The sequence below is a fragment of the Arachis duranensis genome, chromosome 1 (assembly GCF_000817695.3).
Source record: "Arachis duranensis cultivar V14167 chromosome 1, aradu.V14167.gnm2.J7QH, whole genome shotgun sequence".
Lineage (NCBI taxonomy): Eukaryota > Viridiplantae > Streptophyta > Magnoliopsida > Fabales > Fabaceae > Arachis > Arachis duranensis.
Genome location: NC_029772.3, coordinates 96396406 through 96412513, shown reverse-complemented (window position 1 = coordinate 96412513; position 16108 = coordinate 96396406). Strand labels below are relative to the sequence as shown.

Below are 16108 nucleotides of genomic sequence, written 5' to 3'. Positions count from 1 at the left end.
TATTTTTTATTTCTAATTAATTGTTTAATTATTATTTTTTAGTTAATTTTAATTAATTTTATTTTTCAAAAAAAAAAACAAAGTCAAACGACTAGCATTTTGTACCAACTTTAGTTGGCGGGGCGGGCTGGCCCGTCCCGCTTAAGGTGCAGGCCTAGGTGAGGCGGGGCGGGTTGGGGCGAGCCGGCCCGCATTGCCACCCCTAATATATATATGTGGCAAGTGGGGAAGCCCGCCCCGCCCCGCCTAATGAGGCGGTCCAAAAATCCTAGCCCTCCCCGCCTAACGGCAGGCATAGCCCGTCAAATATCTTTTTTTTTTTACTTTTAACTATTAAATAATATATATAAAGGCATAAAAAAACTGTCATATTTTTTACCTTTAACTATTATAATTTCTAAAAGTTATAAACAAATTATAATTTTGTTATTCACAAATATTAAAGTCTTTGTAATTATAAATATCTAATAAATATAAATATAAACCAAATTTTCATCCAAAACATAATTATAAATATTGTTCCCAAAGCAAAATAAACATAATCTAAAACATAATTATAAATATTGTCTCTAAAACAAAATAAATATAATCCAAAACACACGATTTTCATCTTCATTCTCTTGTAAGTTAGGTTGGGGGAAGTTGGGTTTTGACAAAAAAAATTGTAAAAATGCCTCTTGCTAAAAATAATAAGCCTGGCCCGTCCCGCCAAAATCCGTAGTTTAAGCGGTGCGAGTTAGGCAGTCCCAATTTTTCAGCCCAACCCGCTTTTTTTGGCGGGTTACGTGGGCCGACCCGACGAGTTTAGGCCCGTTTGCCACCCCTATATAGATATACTATTTAGTAATTTTTTATATATTAAATAATTATAATTATATAATAACATTAAAATCAGAAAACATATTAAATCTATTACAGTATAACTATTTAAAATATCATTTTAATTTAATCTTTTAATATTATAAAATAATTTTGCATAAAAATTTTGTGAGTTTGGCAAATTCTTTTAATTTGACCGGTTTCAAATCCTAATCTGACCCACTTTTTTTAGCGAGTTCGGCGGGTCGGCCCGACGGACTCGACCCGTTTTGCCACCCCTAATTATTGCAACTTAGGTAGCATGAAATTAAAGAATTTGATTTAAAATTCATTCATTTGTTTGATAATGTAGTGTAGGCACTCGCCTTGTTTGTAATAAAGAAAATAATTTTCACATGCACGGCCGCATTGCACAACACGTAATTAGTGCTCAAAATCTGCATTATTATTACATACTTTTTTTACTTGGTCTATCATATAGACGAAGCTAAGGAAGACTTCAATATCTTTGAGCGTATAGAGCAATCTAGTTGAAAGACTTTTAAGTCAATTTAGGTTTATCTAGTAATTAATTTACTAGTTTATTTAAGTAATAATAGTTTAAATTATGTCTTATTACAATAACTTATTAACTGATAAATATTTAAATAAAATTTAAATTCGTGTCGAATTAGTCAATAACTAAACTAAATAGAGAATACAGTAAAAAAAAAATAAAATTAAAAGAGTTCTAGTAGCTATAATATATTAAAGTATTACCATTTAAAGTATTTATTTATGTAGTCACCAAAAAAGCATTTATTTATGTACTAGGATATTCTATATTTATTAGAGTCCATCAATGTTCTTGTTTTATATTAGCCTTTGATTTTCATCTAATAAAATCTAATGGCCTATATAAATGTGACTCATTCAATAAGCACATAATGGTTGAGCTCGTTTTAGACATACCCATTGAGATGTTATAATTACTATTGGATAATGCATTGGGATGTTGTAATTATTAATGATGATTAGTGTGTTGAACTTTTTTGTATAATATTGGATGTGGTGGATTATGAAGTATTGATATTCTAATATTTGAGTTTGGATTTGAATTTGTTTATAAAAAAAATATAAACCAAATTTATATATAACACTAATCATAAAATTTAATTTAATTATTCTTTTAGTATGTAAGTCTAAAGTTCAAATTATGATTTGAAATTAAAAAAAAAAAGTATGTTGGAATTATATTTTAATTTTAATTGATAAATATATAAATTCTTTTTTATGTCATCCGTTACATTTTTTTTCTCATGAATATGACTAGTTATATTATTATTATAGTGGTAATTGTGCATGATAATATGGTAAAACTGTATTTTTGTTTTAAAAAATTATAGTTTAGAGATTATATGGTAATTACGAGAACATACGGAAAAAGAAAATGTGACGGGTGTGAATTATTATTATTATTATTATTATTATTATTATTATTATTATTATTATTATTAGAGTTCCTCTTCTCTGTTGGCAACACTGATCCCCTTTGATTTTTCATCTCACCCCCTAACTTACTCCATATTGGCCTTGGAATTCTCTTTCTTTTTCTTTAATTGGTTATTTTCTTTCTGATTTTGGGTTACAAACTGGGCAAGGATGTTATTTACCAAAAATGGCCCACTATACTAATAACAATTAGCCACATCAGTTTAGCCATAACTAACCACTACAATAGTACAATTAGTCAACCACATCATCAATAGTGATGTTTCTGCGTCAACGAACTATAACTCAAATAACATAGTCTCTTCATTTTTACCTAGAGGTCTCGGGTTAGATGACTAATTGGTTGTGGATTTGAAAATTAAAACAAACTGAACCACTGCTAAAAATATTATTGTTCCATCAATCATAAATCAATTGTTAGTGTTTGTTTATGCATGCAATTAATCTCATGCATTTCATAACATCATGCAGAAAGGTAATTATTATTGATCCTAATTAACCATGTAAAGTTGCGATCACATGCTCAAAAATACTTAGAAATATATCCTATATATCATTATTATTTATTTATATATAAAGGAAAAGTACGATCTAAAAAAGATTTGAGATAAATTAAATAGACAAAACATGTTACATACTTGTACTACAGAAAAAAACAGAGAAAAAATGAGCTTTGTTATGGAAACCACACCACTCTAATGTTAAACTTTCATTGTATCTCTCTAATTCGTGTAATTGAGATCGATCTTATGCAGGTGGAAGGAGTCACAGAAGGTCTCTCAGATAAGTTGTGGTGAGAATATATAATATGACCTCAAAAAACTATGAATATATAAGAAATTATTGGTACATACATCTATATATGGGACTGTTGTGGTGACTTTCGGTATACATCTATACATATTTTTGTTTGTTACATATATACATAAAAATGAGGATCTAAAAAATATTGAGATGTAACAAATGAAGGTAAAAGATAAAAACACAAGGGAGTGATATATTTAATATGATGCTAATTGGAATAGCATGTTACCCTTCTTTTCTCTTCCATATTCTCTCCTTAACATGGTTACTCGGAGCATAACCTCTTTAGAACACATTATCATATTCGACAATTTCTGGGGTACATATATTATTACCCTCTATCAATTTTTTTATTAAAAACTAATAATTTATCTTAAAAAATATTAGAGACTAAATTAAAATTTAGTACAAATTATTTTTTTTTTGAACTCCTCGACAAATAAATATTCACTCCAAAACATGTTTCAAATTGATTAATTAACTCTTACTATTGGTTAGAGATGGGAGAATACATTTTGAATATAATAAAATGTTGAAATTTTCAAAATATTAAAGTGATATTGGTCTCCTTAAAAGTGTATCACCAGCACAATTTCATGTCTTTTAGAATAAAGTAATAATAAAATTACATAACTTGAAGGGTTTGACTTTTATATATTAGTTAAAAAAAAGCAGCTATTTTATTCTTATTTTTTATTTTATTTTATTATTTTGTTAGCGAACTTAGTTTTACTTAGATTATAAATAGATAAGATACATGAAAAAACATATCAATTTTAACAAAAACAAAACAAAACAAAACAAGAATTGGATAGGATTAAGAAAACTAATATACCGTTAAGACACGTTTGAATATAACAAAGGCAAATTTTGGTGTCTTGTTTGTTAAAGATATGAATATATTAGCTGCCATTAATGTGAAAGATTTATATATAAAGGAGAAAAAATACAGAGTTTAAACCAATAATACAAAACAATAAAGGAAGCATAATACCACACAACTGATCTGAGAAACTTTTTGTAAAAGTTTAACATTAGAGTGCTGTGATTTCCATAATAAAGTTTATTTTCTCTCAACTTTTTCTATAGTACAAGTACGTAACATATTTTATCTGTTTAATTTATATCAATTCTTTTTTGGATTGTACTTTCCTTTATATATAAATAAATAATAACGATATGATAATGATAGGATATATTCCTAATTGTTTTTGTGTTGCTTATCACAACTCTACATGGTTAATTAGGAACAATAACAATTACCTTTCTGATAAGGTGTTAAGGTCGGAATAAGAAAGAATATATATTATTTGATTAATTATCGTTAAGATCAAATTTTACTTTATAATTGAAAGTCTGCATGATGTTATGAAATGCATGAGATTAATTACATGCATAAATAAACAATGATTGATGGAATAATAATATTTTCAGCGTGGAGTGCAAGTGGCAGAGGTAAGCTAGAAATCATCAATAGGGTTGACATTAAATTAATAAGGTGATCAGTAAGAATGGAAGGAGGGCCAGAGGCAGCGAGTAAGCAAGAGTTCACGGAATTCTGGAAAAGAGCAACCAGTTCGCCTTACATCATGCGTCTTGCTCTATCGGCCGGAATTGGAGGTCTCCTCTTCGGCTACGATACCGGTGTTATCTCAGGAGCCTTACTTTACATTCGCGAAGACTTTGTAGAAGTTGATAAGAAATTATGGTTGCAGGAAGTCATTGTAAGTATGGCTGTAGCGGGAGCCATCATTGGTGCTGCACTTGGTGGATGGATGAACGACATGCTCGGCCGTAAGACCTCTATCTTGGGGGCTGATATTGTTTTCTTTCTTGGCGCAATAGTCATGGCTATTGCCCCTGCTCCTTGGGTCCTCGTCGTTGGAAGAATTTTGGTTGGTTTTGGAGTTGGCATAGCTTCCATGACTTCCCCTCTCTATATCTCAGAAGCCTCTCCAGCTGCCATTAGAGGAGCTCTCGTTTGTATCAATGGTCTCCTCATCACCTTTGGCCAGTTCCTCTCCTACCTTATCAACCTCGCATTCACCAAGGTATACATACACCTACTCGGATAATAACTAAAAAAGATTAGATAATTTAACATATTTGACTAAACTACTTAACATAATATACAGACTCCTGGAACGTGGCGTTGGATGCTTGGGGTGGCCGGACTTCCGGCGGTGGTTCAGTTCGTTTTAATGCTGACCCTTCCTGAGTCACCGAGGTGGTTGTACAACCAGGGGAAAGAAAATGAGTCAAGGAGAATCCTGGAAAAGATTTACAGAGCAGACGAGATTGAAGGGGAGATAAAAGCAATGAGAGAAGCCGTAGAACAAGAGAAGCAAGAGGAAGGGTTGATCGGTCAAACTCTTGGAGAGAAAATGAAGGCTGCTTTCAGCAACGTTGCTGTTCGAAGAGGATTGTATGCAGGCGTGACTGCTCAAGTCGCTCAACAATTCGTTGGCATCAACACCGTCATGTATTACAGCCCAACCATTGTTCAGTTTGCCGGCATTGCATCAAAATCTACAGCACTTGCACTCTCCCTCGTCACATCTGGTCTCAACGCCGTTGGATCTATCCTCAGCATGCTTTGCATCGATAAATATGGAAGGAGAAAGCTCATGCTCCTATCCCTTATTGCAATAATCATTTGCCTCCTCACTCTCACCGGAGTTTTCTATCAGGCAGCTACCACCGCTCCTCCAATTGACAACGTTGACACCCTCAGCTTCGGAGCTAACGCTACATGCCAGGCTTATCTTGATGCCCCTAATGTCTCTTCATGGAACTGCATGAAATGTTTGAAAGCTGAATGTGCCTTCTGTGCCAGCACTGGGGGCAATGTAAGTTCATCACTTCCATCTCTTTCAACTTATCTATATCTATGTATTAGTCTAATCTAATCTAACATAATCAATGAACATGATGCAGCATCTTCCGGGAGCATGCCTGGCGGAAACAAAGGAAGTCAGAGCGGTGTGCGGTGAGCAAAAGCGTGTGTGGTTTTCTGATGGATGCCCAAGCAAAATTGGAGTGCTTGCAGTTATAGTGTTGGGACTATATATCCTAGCCTACTCTCCTGGAATGGGATCAGTGCCTTGGGTTTTGAACTCAGAGATTTACCCGTTGAGATTCAGGGGAATTTGTGGAGGCATAGCAGCAGTTTCAAACTGGTGTGCTAATCTCATAGTGAGTTTGACATTCTTGTCACTCATCCATGCACTTGGGGCTGCAGGAACATTCCTCCTCTTTGCTGGGTTTTCCACAATTGGGCTCATTGCCATCTATCTATTGGTACCAGAGACCAAAGGGCTTCAGTTTGAAGAGGTCGAGAAGTTGCTTCAGAAAGGTTTCAACCCTTGCGATTGCACCAATCCAAAGACAGACGAAGAGAAAGCAAGTGCTAGCAAATAAATAATATGATATGATGAAGCTGTTAGTTCTCTTTCTCCATGTATGTCGATTTGTATCCAACACATTAAATAAGAAAAGAGGCACGTTGTATGCATACTTTTATTTTTGTTTTCTCTACACATTTAGCTTTTTTTCTAGGGATGGATTCCTCGAAAATAATCTAAATTGTGTATTAGCATCATTGTATGTTCTGCTTTTTCATAATTAAAAAAAAATCATAAAACATTGTCTTTACATAATTTACTTTTTTTTTTTTACAATACGTTAGTGAGGAATTATACTGCCACCATAACAATGCAAAATATTAAAATAGTCAAATATTTTTGTATTTCACACAAAAATTACGAATATATAAAGAATTCAACCTCTTATTTATTCTATTTATTTTTACTATTAGATTAAAAAGTGATAATACAAAAAGAGAATATAATTTTTTTTAGATAAAATAAAATTTTCTCATATATACATTAGAATGTTCAAATCATTTATTTTTAATTAAAAGTTTCTAATTAAGCACATAATTAATATATTTTAGAGAATTAGTTTAAAATTTTCATAAATTATTTTTTTTTCTCCCAAGTCTCCATTCCAGAGCTGAGTCCAATACCACCAGTCCAGCGAAAGAGAAAAATGGTAAGTCAAGAACTAAAATATATGTTGTTCAAGCAGTTCAAATTATGAATCATATTTATCTTCCAGACCTCTCTAACTGATGACATGCAGTTTCATCGAAATAACAATGTGTGCATAAAGCAATCATGAGATTGAAAACTAACCTGCAAGATTGAAAGAGACCGGACATTCTTTATGTTTGGTACAACTAGACCATTTGGAGTAGCCATGGCAACTCCAATGTTGTGTGAACCTATAGCAAGTAAACCCATCTTGTCAGATCCAAATTGACGGCTAATGCCTCAAATAAACTATTGAATTAACAGACACCACATATCAACCAACTATAACCAGAAAAACATTGAATCTACCAAAATTTAAACACATTCAACCTTCAAAGAAGGCTAGCAAGACATATCGAGAGTTCAGCCTGTAATGTTTAAGAGACAGACCTTTGAATATGACCTCCATTGAATCCTCTTTGAAGCAACTATTCAAAGAGGGGTACTTGGTGAGGGCCATTGACAATGATTTGACTAATATTGGCAGAAAAGTGTGCTTGACATCTGGATAAGGATTGTTTTTCTGAAACGCTGTTTTAAGCTCCACTAGAGCATTGCAGTTTATCTCATCTACATAATGGAAATGTGGGACCTTGGCAGCCAGAGACATTGATTTTACATTGCTCTTTGGTATCCCCTAAAAGATAATAGAGAAGAAAATAATTAACTTCCAAGCTATTGCAACATTCAAGGTTGACATGTATCATTGTCTCGTAAGAAAGACACGAAGAAAAGGGGTTCAGATTCATATGGATGCTTTTACCTTAGGGGAAGTATCCTATCCTCTGATGGTGATTTATACCAGGTGTGAGGTGTCACACTCTATCCTTCTGCTCCTTGAGGCTTCTCTACATTATCAGCATGCAAAGCAGCAGATACATTTCTAATTATTCCCTTCTTAGCAGCAAAATTGAGCACATCTTCTTTCAATACCCTTCCATCTTTTCCAGTTCCACATACTTCATTTATGTCTATACCATGTTGCTTTGCAAGACTCCTTACAGCAGGTGTTCATAACACTGCAGCACGTTTCCCTTTTTCAAGATCAGAATCTAGTAGCTCTGCATTATTTGAAATATTTGATCAGAATCAAGTGACTTTGTAGTTTCTGAATCACCAACAGTCGCTGACAAATAGAGCAATGTAGGAATACAATCACCTCTTGGACATGCCATTTGAGAAGTTCACATTCTGCAATACCTTCACCAGTTTGTGATCTTACCGGCCGGAAGTTCTAGTGCAGGTTGAGTAGAAAAGCAATGCCTCTTCCAATGCAGAAAATTGAACGAATATGGTGAAATAAACACTCAAACTCACTCCAATTCACATAGAAAGGCTTCCAAAAATATATCAACTTTCATTACTTTTAATTATTATGCAGCCACCAATTATAACTATAAGTAATGGGCAACATCACAACAACACCTCATAAATTAACTGTATCAAAGTCTAAGAGCGAAATTGGTGTGACTATTTAGTGCGAAAATAGAAGGGGAAACAATTAAGAATAAACAAATAAAAGGTGAAGCAACTGAGCATCTGCGAAAGAAGAGAATAAACAAGTTGGCGTGACGATTGAAATAACCCCAGATCGTGAAACTCACATCAAAATAAGCATAAGCTGTAGAACGAAGAGCAAAGGCAGAAGAAGAGAAGATGTGAGAGTGAGAGAGGTAAGGGCAGCGGAGCAGAGAGCTGGGAGGAGAACCCGGCGGGCGGAGGTCCAAAGCTTCCTGTGAGATATGCGGGTGAGCATCGTCAGAAGAGGTTCTTACGTGTAAACGACTTGTACTTTGGTTGTTGAAAAGTGAAGAGTGCAATTAAAGCGCATAAAATCGATGCAAATGTATGTACATAAGATGTAAATTAATAAGTATATCCCATGATATGATGATACATTCATTCATCACAAAAGCATGGTGCTTTGTTACAAGCTCACAGGTTGCTGACTGATTGGTGTATTCACATGGATAAAGGACCCGCAATGAAAGCATGGTGCTTTGGATAGGACATTTTCATTCTAAAAAAAAAAGGTGCTTTGGATAGGACATTTTCATTCTAAAAAAAAAAATTATGTTAAGGTTCTTAAATTTTATAAACAAAAAAGATATATAGATTTTTTTGTTACACTTTTAAGGATTTAATGTCCAAATAAAAATAAGTTTGACTAAAATAGAGTTATATATTTTATTTTTATAAAGTTCAGAAATCTTAATACAATAATAAATTTTTCTTAAAAACGAAAAACCTAAATTTTTTTAAGGACTTATATATAGTTGAGTATATACTATTTTTTGTAATATTAAAATTTAGTTCAAATTAAGTGATTTAGAAAAGTACCAAATTAATGTCTAAATAACTTTTAAAATTGGGTGCATGTTTTAAAATAGTTATCAAATTTTAATTGCGTCAGTTATATCCAAAAATTTAGTAAAATTATATCACATTAGTCTCTATCATTGTGATAAGTCACTCGATGAATTTCTGTCGACATAAAAAATATAATTAATATAATTAAGATCTCAGATAATTATTTTAGTGCACACGGCGAAATCACAATGTTGTGGCCGAATCGTGAAGTGTGACCTGACCCGAAATTTGAATCCTTGCACAGACCATTTTTTTTTCACATTCCTTTTCATCTTGCACATGAATTTTTTATTTATTTATTTTATAATGATTAAAATTGTACTTCTTTTCTATTACATTATTGACAGATAGGGTATTCCTCGCCTACACAATCTGATATGATTCGAGAAAAAAATGTATAAAGTGTAGTGAAAATGAGAGGAGTTGGCTATTCTATGTCTCCTATCCCGATATACACGTATAGTTTTATAAGTCTTGATTTACGACTTATTAGTTATTACCATCTCATATTTTAAAAATATTTGAATTCAATAATTATTCAATTGAAATAAATATCTAGCAACAAATTAAATTATTCTTGTGCCTTATTATTATAATAAATGTGAATTTTCCTTTTGTCATCATGATCTTAAATAACTTTCGGTATACATAATTTTGAATAATCTCTCCTTCAATCTCGTCCACTTTATAAATCTTTTTCAAAAATTTTTTGTTATTTCTTTTCATTTCTCTGGTTATACAATCACCTCGGTGATTCATGTAGGATCTGAACTCCATTTAAAGATTTGTCATTGGTCAATGAATCACAGTATATACAAGGCAAAATTTGAACTCCTGACACTTGTTTAAACGGATGAATGAGCTAACCACTCAACCAATTTAAGTTTGTTGGAGAGCTCAATTTTTCCACCCTTTAATTTTTTTTTCTTTATGGAGAATGCTAAAGGGTGAAATTAAAGAAAAAAGCCCATGTTAGGAGAAGGAGTTTGGGCCCAGTGGGTGAGAAATAAAGGTCCATTCCCAGGTGCCATTGTTCTAAACCCTAAGCCTCTTTATTTGCGTATTCTTCTCCTCACAAAGGGAGAAGCTTTCTGCAGCTGCGCAAACCCCCGAAGCTTCTCTTTCTGTTGGTAAGAGTTAGATCTTTCCCTTCCCTTTGTATTCACGATCCTCCTTGTTGCTTGCTTAGTTCTTCCTTTCTAATTATTTCTTATAATATATAGGGAACATGTAATTGGTTTCTAACCTATCAATTGATGCTCAATTCTTAATTGATTGATTTATTTAATTGTGTGTGTGGTTCAGCGAATATGGTTAGGGTTAGTGTTTTGAACGATGCTCTGAAGAGCATGTACAACGCTGAGAAAAGAGGGAAGCGCCAAGTTATGATTAGGCCATCCTCCAAAGTCATTATCAAGTTCCTTCTTGTCATGCAGAAGCACGGTAACTTTGATACACTCTTTAATCTGTCCCTTTCTTAACTGTGTTGTACTGTGTGACATTTTGGTAAATCTTATTGTTATATGCTTTGTAATTAATTAATTAGTTAATTGATGTAGGTTACATTGGAGAATTTGAGTATGTTGATGACCATAGGGCTGGCAAAATCGTCGTCGAATTGAACGGCAGGCTTAACAAGTGTGGTGTAATCAGTCCCCGATTCGATGTCGGCGTTAAAGAGATCGAAAGTTGGACTGCTAGACTCCTACCCTCAAGACAGGTCAGCAATGTTTCCATAGTTTTGTGTTTGCATATTGTGATATTGTGCAAGACTTGTGGATGTGTGAACTAGATTAGTCAAAAGTCAAAACTTGGGTTGCTTAGGTAGTAGGTTTAAACTTTGTATCATTGAACCTTGTGAGATCCATTACTCCATTCTATTGAATGCATGTTGTTTGCATAACTTCTGAAATTGATCCCTCAATTTGTGCAGTTTGGATATATTGTGTTGACTACATCTGCCGGCATCATGGATCACGAAGAGGCCAGGAGAAAGAATGCTGGTGGTAAAGTTCTTGGGTTTTTCTACTAGGCGAGTATTTTTGTTTTTGATAAACTGTTGTCCTGAATTTCAATTTTGAGATGAGGTTCTCACCGGTTGGAGTGGATGATATTCTTTTACTTTCATGGTAGTATGATAGCAAGAGGTGTTTTTCGAGTGCACTTTGTTTGCTTAAATATGGCTTCTTTATCATTATTTTTCTTATACCAAAATGTACTCCAGGATTGTTTAATGTTTTAAACTTTGAAGACTTGGATTACAAAATCGGGGCATTAGCGATGTTTTGATATTTTGCATGAATTCTCAAGTGAGTGGTTTTCAGAAAAGAAATTGATGTTTAAATGCCATAATCGATTAATCTATGCCTACTTTTCCCAAGGCTGTTCTTTTAGGCCGCGTTTGGTTTTTATCTTTCTTTAGACGGAGATATAGACATTAAAGACAGACACGAATTATTAGTGTATATGTATTGTGTTTGGTAAAACATTGAATAAGATACAATAAAATTAGAAAAAAATCCATATTTTGTAAAAATTAATAAAGGATAAAAAATATAAAAAATTGATAAGGGATAAAAGTTTAAAATATTGATAAGGAATAAAAGTGTAAAAATTAATAAAGGATAAAAGTGTACAAAATTATTTCCAATTGATTGTGTCTTTGTTTAAACATTTTGAAGGAACACTAAATACATGTATTTTGAGTGTTATTTGTGTACCGATTCCATCAAAAATGTGTCTCAACAAACAACGGATATTTATTAGCATGTCCATTGTCTTTGAAACCAAAACGTTCCCTTATGGACTTTGAGCTGTTTTGAATGCTACTAATCTAATTAGACCGAATTGGTTTAGTACGGGTGGGAGATTTTCTTAGCGTCAAATTTGTAAGAATGGAAATTAAAATTGTAACCAAATTTGTCGAACAAGAATTATTTGAAACAAAGAAAATAGAATAAACTCATGCTCAAATAGATTAAACTCATCCTCTCATGTATGAACAAGAACAAGATTAAACTCTACGGTCTTGAGTATATTCAATTTTGTTCTTCTATCTCATGGTCGTAATTAAACTTTGCATCCTTGTTTATATATCCTTTTAATTTTGAACCAATCCATTCCGTTCGTTACCTGTATATGAATGTGGATGAATGGTGAATGGATGTAACGTTGGATTCTTAATTAAAAAGGTGGTTTAGCTCTTGCATTGCAGCCACCCATATGTATATAGCTTTCAATTGAAAAAGAAGATAATATACAAAACCGCTTTCTTAATATCTTGAAAGAAGGAGAAAAATAAGGATGGTTGGAAAGCGTCACGTGAGAATTTGTCCACCACTATTTGTCTATGTGGGAAAAAAAATGTTGGTATTGCATCCACAGCTCAAATATGCTGTCTTGACAATGTAGTTTGGCTTTGTACAAAGACAACAAACGGATGAAACAAAATTTGTGGTTTGAAGTTTCAACTTTGGGCTCATTACCCTTTATTTTCTTCTAGCATAGCCTTGAATAAAAGCTGCAGTTATAATATTTCCTCCAAGGTGGGAACTTAAAGAAGTATAGTTTTCATAGTGCACGGGACAGCGATCATCTTAATGTTCGGTTGAAAATGAATACACATGCAAGTGTGTGGTTGTCATCGTCAATAAAGGAAACAAATACAAGAATTTTAGCATGTGTGGGGACTAATTCATAATGGTATGCTGCATAAATAATTCTAACCTTGTTATGATAATTAATATCATACATTTCTACAAGAAAATATAAAATTGTAATCAACACGAATTCATGAGGTTCCTAGTAAGGTAAACAAGATTGAAATGGAACATACATAATTTAATGAGAGACCTCAATGTAAACATTTTTTAAGCTATTTCAACTAAAAAAACTAGATCAATCATTTAGAACAATATTATATAGCTGATGATTGAAGTACTATAACCGTCTTTCAGTTATCTATTACCAAGAATTGTCTTGGCCCACTATGTTATATAATTAGCAAGAGAAATCGATTTTTAGTAAAAAATAAAATAATATAAATTTGGTTATAAACTTACTGTGAGAGAGATGCAAGCATGCAGTACTAGTTGAAAATAGTGACTGACATATTTGTCTTCATACAAGAAAAACAATATGATACCATGAATTATTGCCTGATTAACCAACACAACACAGTAACAGTGAAGTATTATTTGATCTATAATGAGATTTAAATACATTTCACCTTCATTTATGGAAGATGAACAAAGACTAGACAAAATAATTGAAGTCCATCAGTTGAACACATGTTACAATCCTTTTAATTTTGGTTTGAGAATGATTAATAACATAAAGATCCAAATCAGAGGGGGACCCATCAGAAGTCAATTATTTAGACTAATATGATAATATGATTTGAATAAACCAATAGACTAAACCTGAGATCTATCAAAACCAATTAAGGTGGAAGAAAAAGAAAATGAAACCTACCATTACATGCTTCGACGGCCAAGTAAAAGAGACCCACCATAATACGACCCCAAAAGCTAAAAGATAGAAAGCAAGTAACCTACCATTAACAACATAGCATGCATTATATAAAGTTATAATAATTAGATAATTGTATCTATAAAGCTTTTAGAATTTTGCATATATGATAATAGATTATTAGATGATTGCGTACAAATTTCTTACACTAACAATACATATATTAGATCTTTACAATAATATTTCATATTATTGAAGTGTGTGGTCAATTATTAATTATGATATACGGACACTGATACGAATACAGAACACGATACGATATGAGATATATAAATATACAGATGTTTTGTTTTAATAAATAATAATATATATTATTTCTAAACTCATTTCAAAAATACATGTTAAGAATAAAATTGGAACATGTGATGGTATTTAGTTATGTCCAAGTGTATCTGGAGAAAAATTTTTTTATTTTTGAGTATACCCCAAATAGGTTCAAAAGAATTCACGATGTGACAGATTTGTCCCCAAAAAAAATTTAAGGAGGATTTTGAGCCCGACTTTTTTCATTATATGCCAAATACGTTCCCAACCCAGTTTAAACCGGTTAAGACTAACGGTGACGTCCTACGTGTCAGTTAACTTGCTGACGTGTCCGGTTAAGTGAGACGTGTCACTCGTAGGACAATTTGGTCCCTGTCCTTTTCGAAGTGGACAAATTAGTCCCTAGAGTGGCCAACACTCCATCGCTACATCATCTTCCTCCTCTTCTCTTCCCTACTAATCTCCCTCCTCTGACTCAACATCTTCGCCATCCTCCGCTCCCTCCACCAGCACCTTAACATTGCCACCATGGCACGCACCTATCTCATTTTCTCTCTCTCGAATCTCATAACAAACTCATTCCTCCACCCAATCCATATTTATCTTTGCGCACAGAGCATCATCCACTCTCTCACACAAGCCTACTTCGTTGGCATGCTCCTCCACCTCCCTTTCAACTACATCCTCGTCATGTGCGTTTGCCTCTGCGTTGCTGGTGTTGTCGCTGCCTCCGTAACCTGTAACCTCTCCATTTTCCTTGCCCTCGTCAGATGTGCCTGATTCTCTGGTCTTCACCACCCCACGTGCTCATTCAACCCACTTCCTTTATCTACGTGCTCTCTTCCTCTTTAGGGTTCGCAATCTCCACTCGGGTGGAAAATGAACTTGACGCAACCACCCCTTCAGGACTAAGATCTCTACCGTGGTTTTCGTCTTTTTCGCTGTCATGATGGGCTTCTCGTTGAAAGAGTTGGTCTTTCCTTCAAAACGATGTCGTTTTGCTGTTTTGGCTTCCAAACTAGGGATTAACTTGTCCACTTCGAAACGACGTCGTTCTGTTCTTATATGATACAACGTCATTTTGTCCACGTAGCCAGGGACCAAACTGTCATATGCGTAATACGTCAGCGAGTTAACTGACACGTAAGACGTTGTCGTTAGTTTTAATCGGTTCAAACTGGACTGAGGACATATCTGATGTATTATGAAAAAATCAAGCCTAAAATTCTAATTAAATATTTTTGGGAATAAATTATAATTTTTTTGGAGACCCATTTGAGTTATTATTTTTTATTTTTTATTTTTTATTAAGACATTATAAAATACAAAAAAAGCGTGTTGGATGAGTGTTAATAATTATTATCTGTCGACACAACAAATAAAAAAAAGTGTACTTACTTCATGGATTTTTTATTTTAATAAATAAAATAAATATAATATTTAACAAAATAAATATTTTTACGAGTATTTACCGATTTAAATTCCCTTACCACATCTTGTTTATACTGTAAACGAGATCTGGCAAGGCAGGGTGACACGTATATATCTCATTTACAGTGTAAACGAGAAGTATACACTGTAAAGAGATAGGTGAAAATGTGATCTCATTTACACTGTAAACGAGATAATAAAAGACAAATATTCAGTATCTATAAAAGGATGTGTAACTCTTGGTATTCTTCACACACATTTCATATCATTTCTCTGTCTCGTTTTTCTCTCAAAAACAAAGGTGA

At 33.3% G+C, this 16108-nt stretch overlaps 2 protein-coding genes and 1 long non-coding RNA gene across 5 annotated transcripts in view; 2 read left to right on the top strand and 1 right to left on the bottom strand.

Moving 5' to 3' along the window:
• Positions 1-9015, bottom strand: part of LOC107464916 (uncharacterized) — a 13801-nt gene extending 4786 nt beyond the window's left edge. For 2 of the 3 annotated variants that reach the window (XR_008006172.1, XR_008006173.1), the window contains exons 1-5: positions 8813-9015; positions 8368-8473; positions 7972-8269; positions 7599-7845; positions 7311-7399 (exon numbers count right to left, since the gene is read on the bottom strand). This is a non-coding gene — a long non-coding RNA (uncharacterized LOC107464916). Of the gene's footprint in view, positions 1-6347; positions 6479-7310; positions 7400-7598; positions 7846-7971; positions 8270-8367; positions 8474-8812 lie in introns of those variants that run through there. The other variant, XR_001587222.3, reaches the window with a different exon arrangement.
• Positions 4478-6695, top strand: LOC107464840 (inositol transporter 4-like). The gene is made up of 3 exons (XM_016083801.3): positions 4478-5165; positions 5250-5963; positions 6052-6695. Exons 1-3 carry the CDS (start codon positions 4626-4628, stop codon positions 6532-6534), a joined length of 1737 nt encoding a protein of 578 aa, XP_015939287.1. The 5' UTR covers positions 4478-4625; the 3' UTR covers positions 6535-6695.
• Positions 9016-10577: 1562 nt separating the features above from the next.
• LOC107464900 (40S ribosomal protein S15a-1) lies at positions 10578-11869 on the top strand. The gene is made up of 4 exons (XM_016083866.3): positions 10578-10708; positions 10884-11021; positions 11138-11298; positions 11512-11869. Exons 2-4 carry the CDS (start codon positions 10889-10891, stop codon positions 11608-11610), a joined length of 393 nt encoding a protein of 130 aa, XP_015939352.1. The 5' UTR covers positions 10578-10708; positions 10884-10888; the 3' UTR covers positions 11611-11869.
• The last annotated feature ends 4239 nt before the right edge of the window (positions 11870-16108 follow it).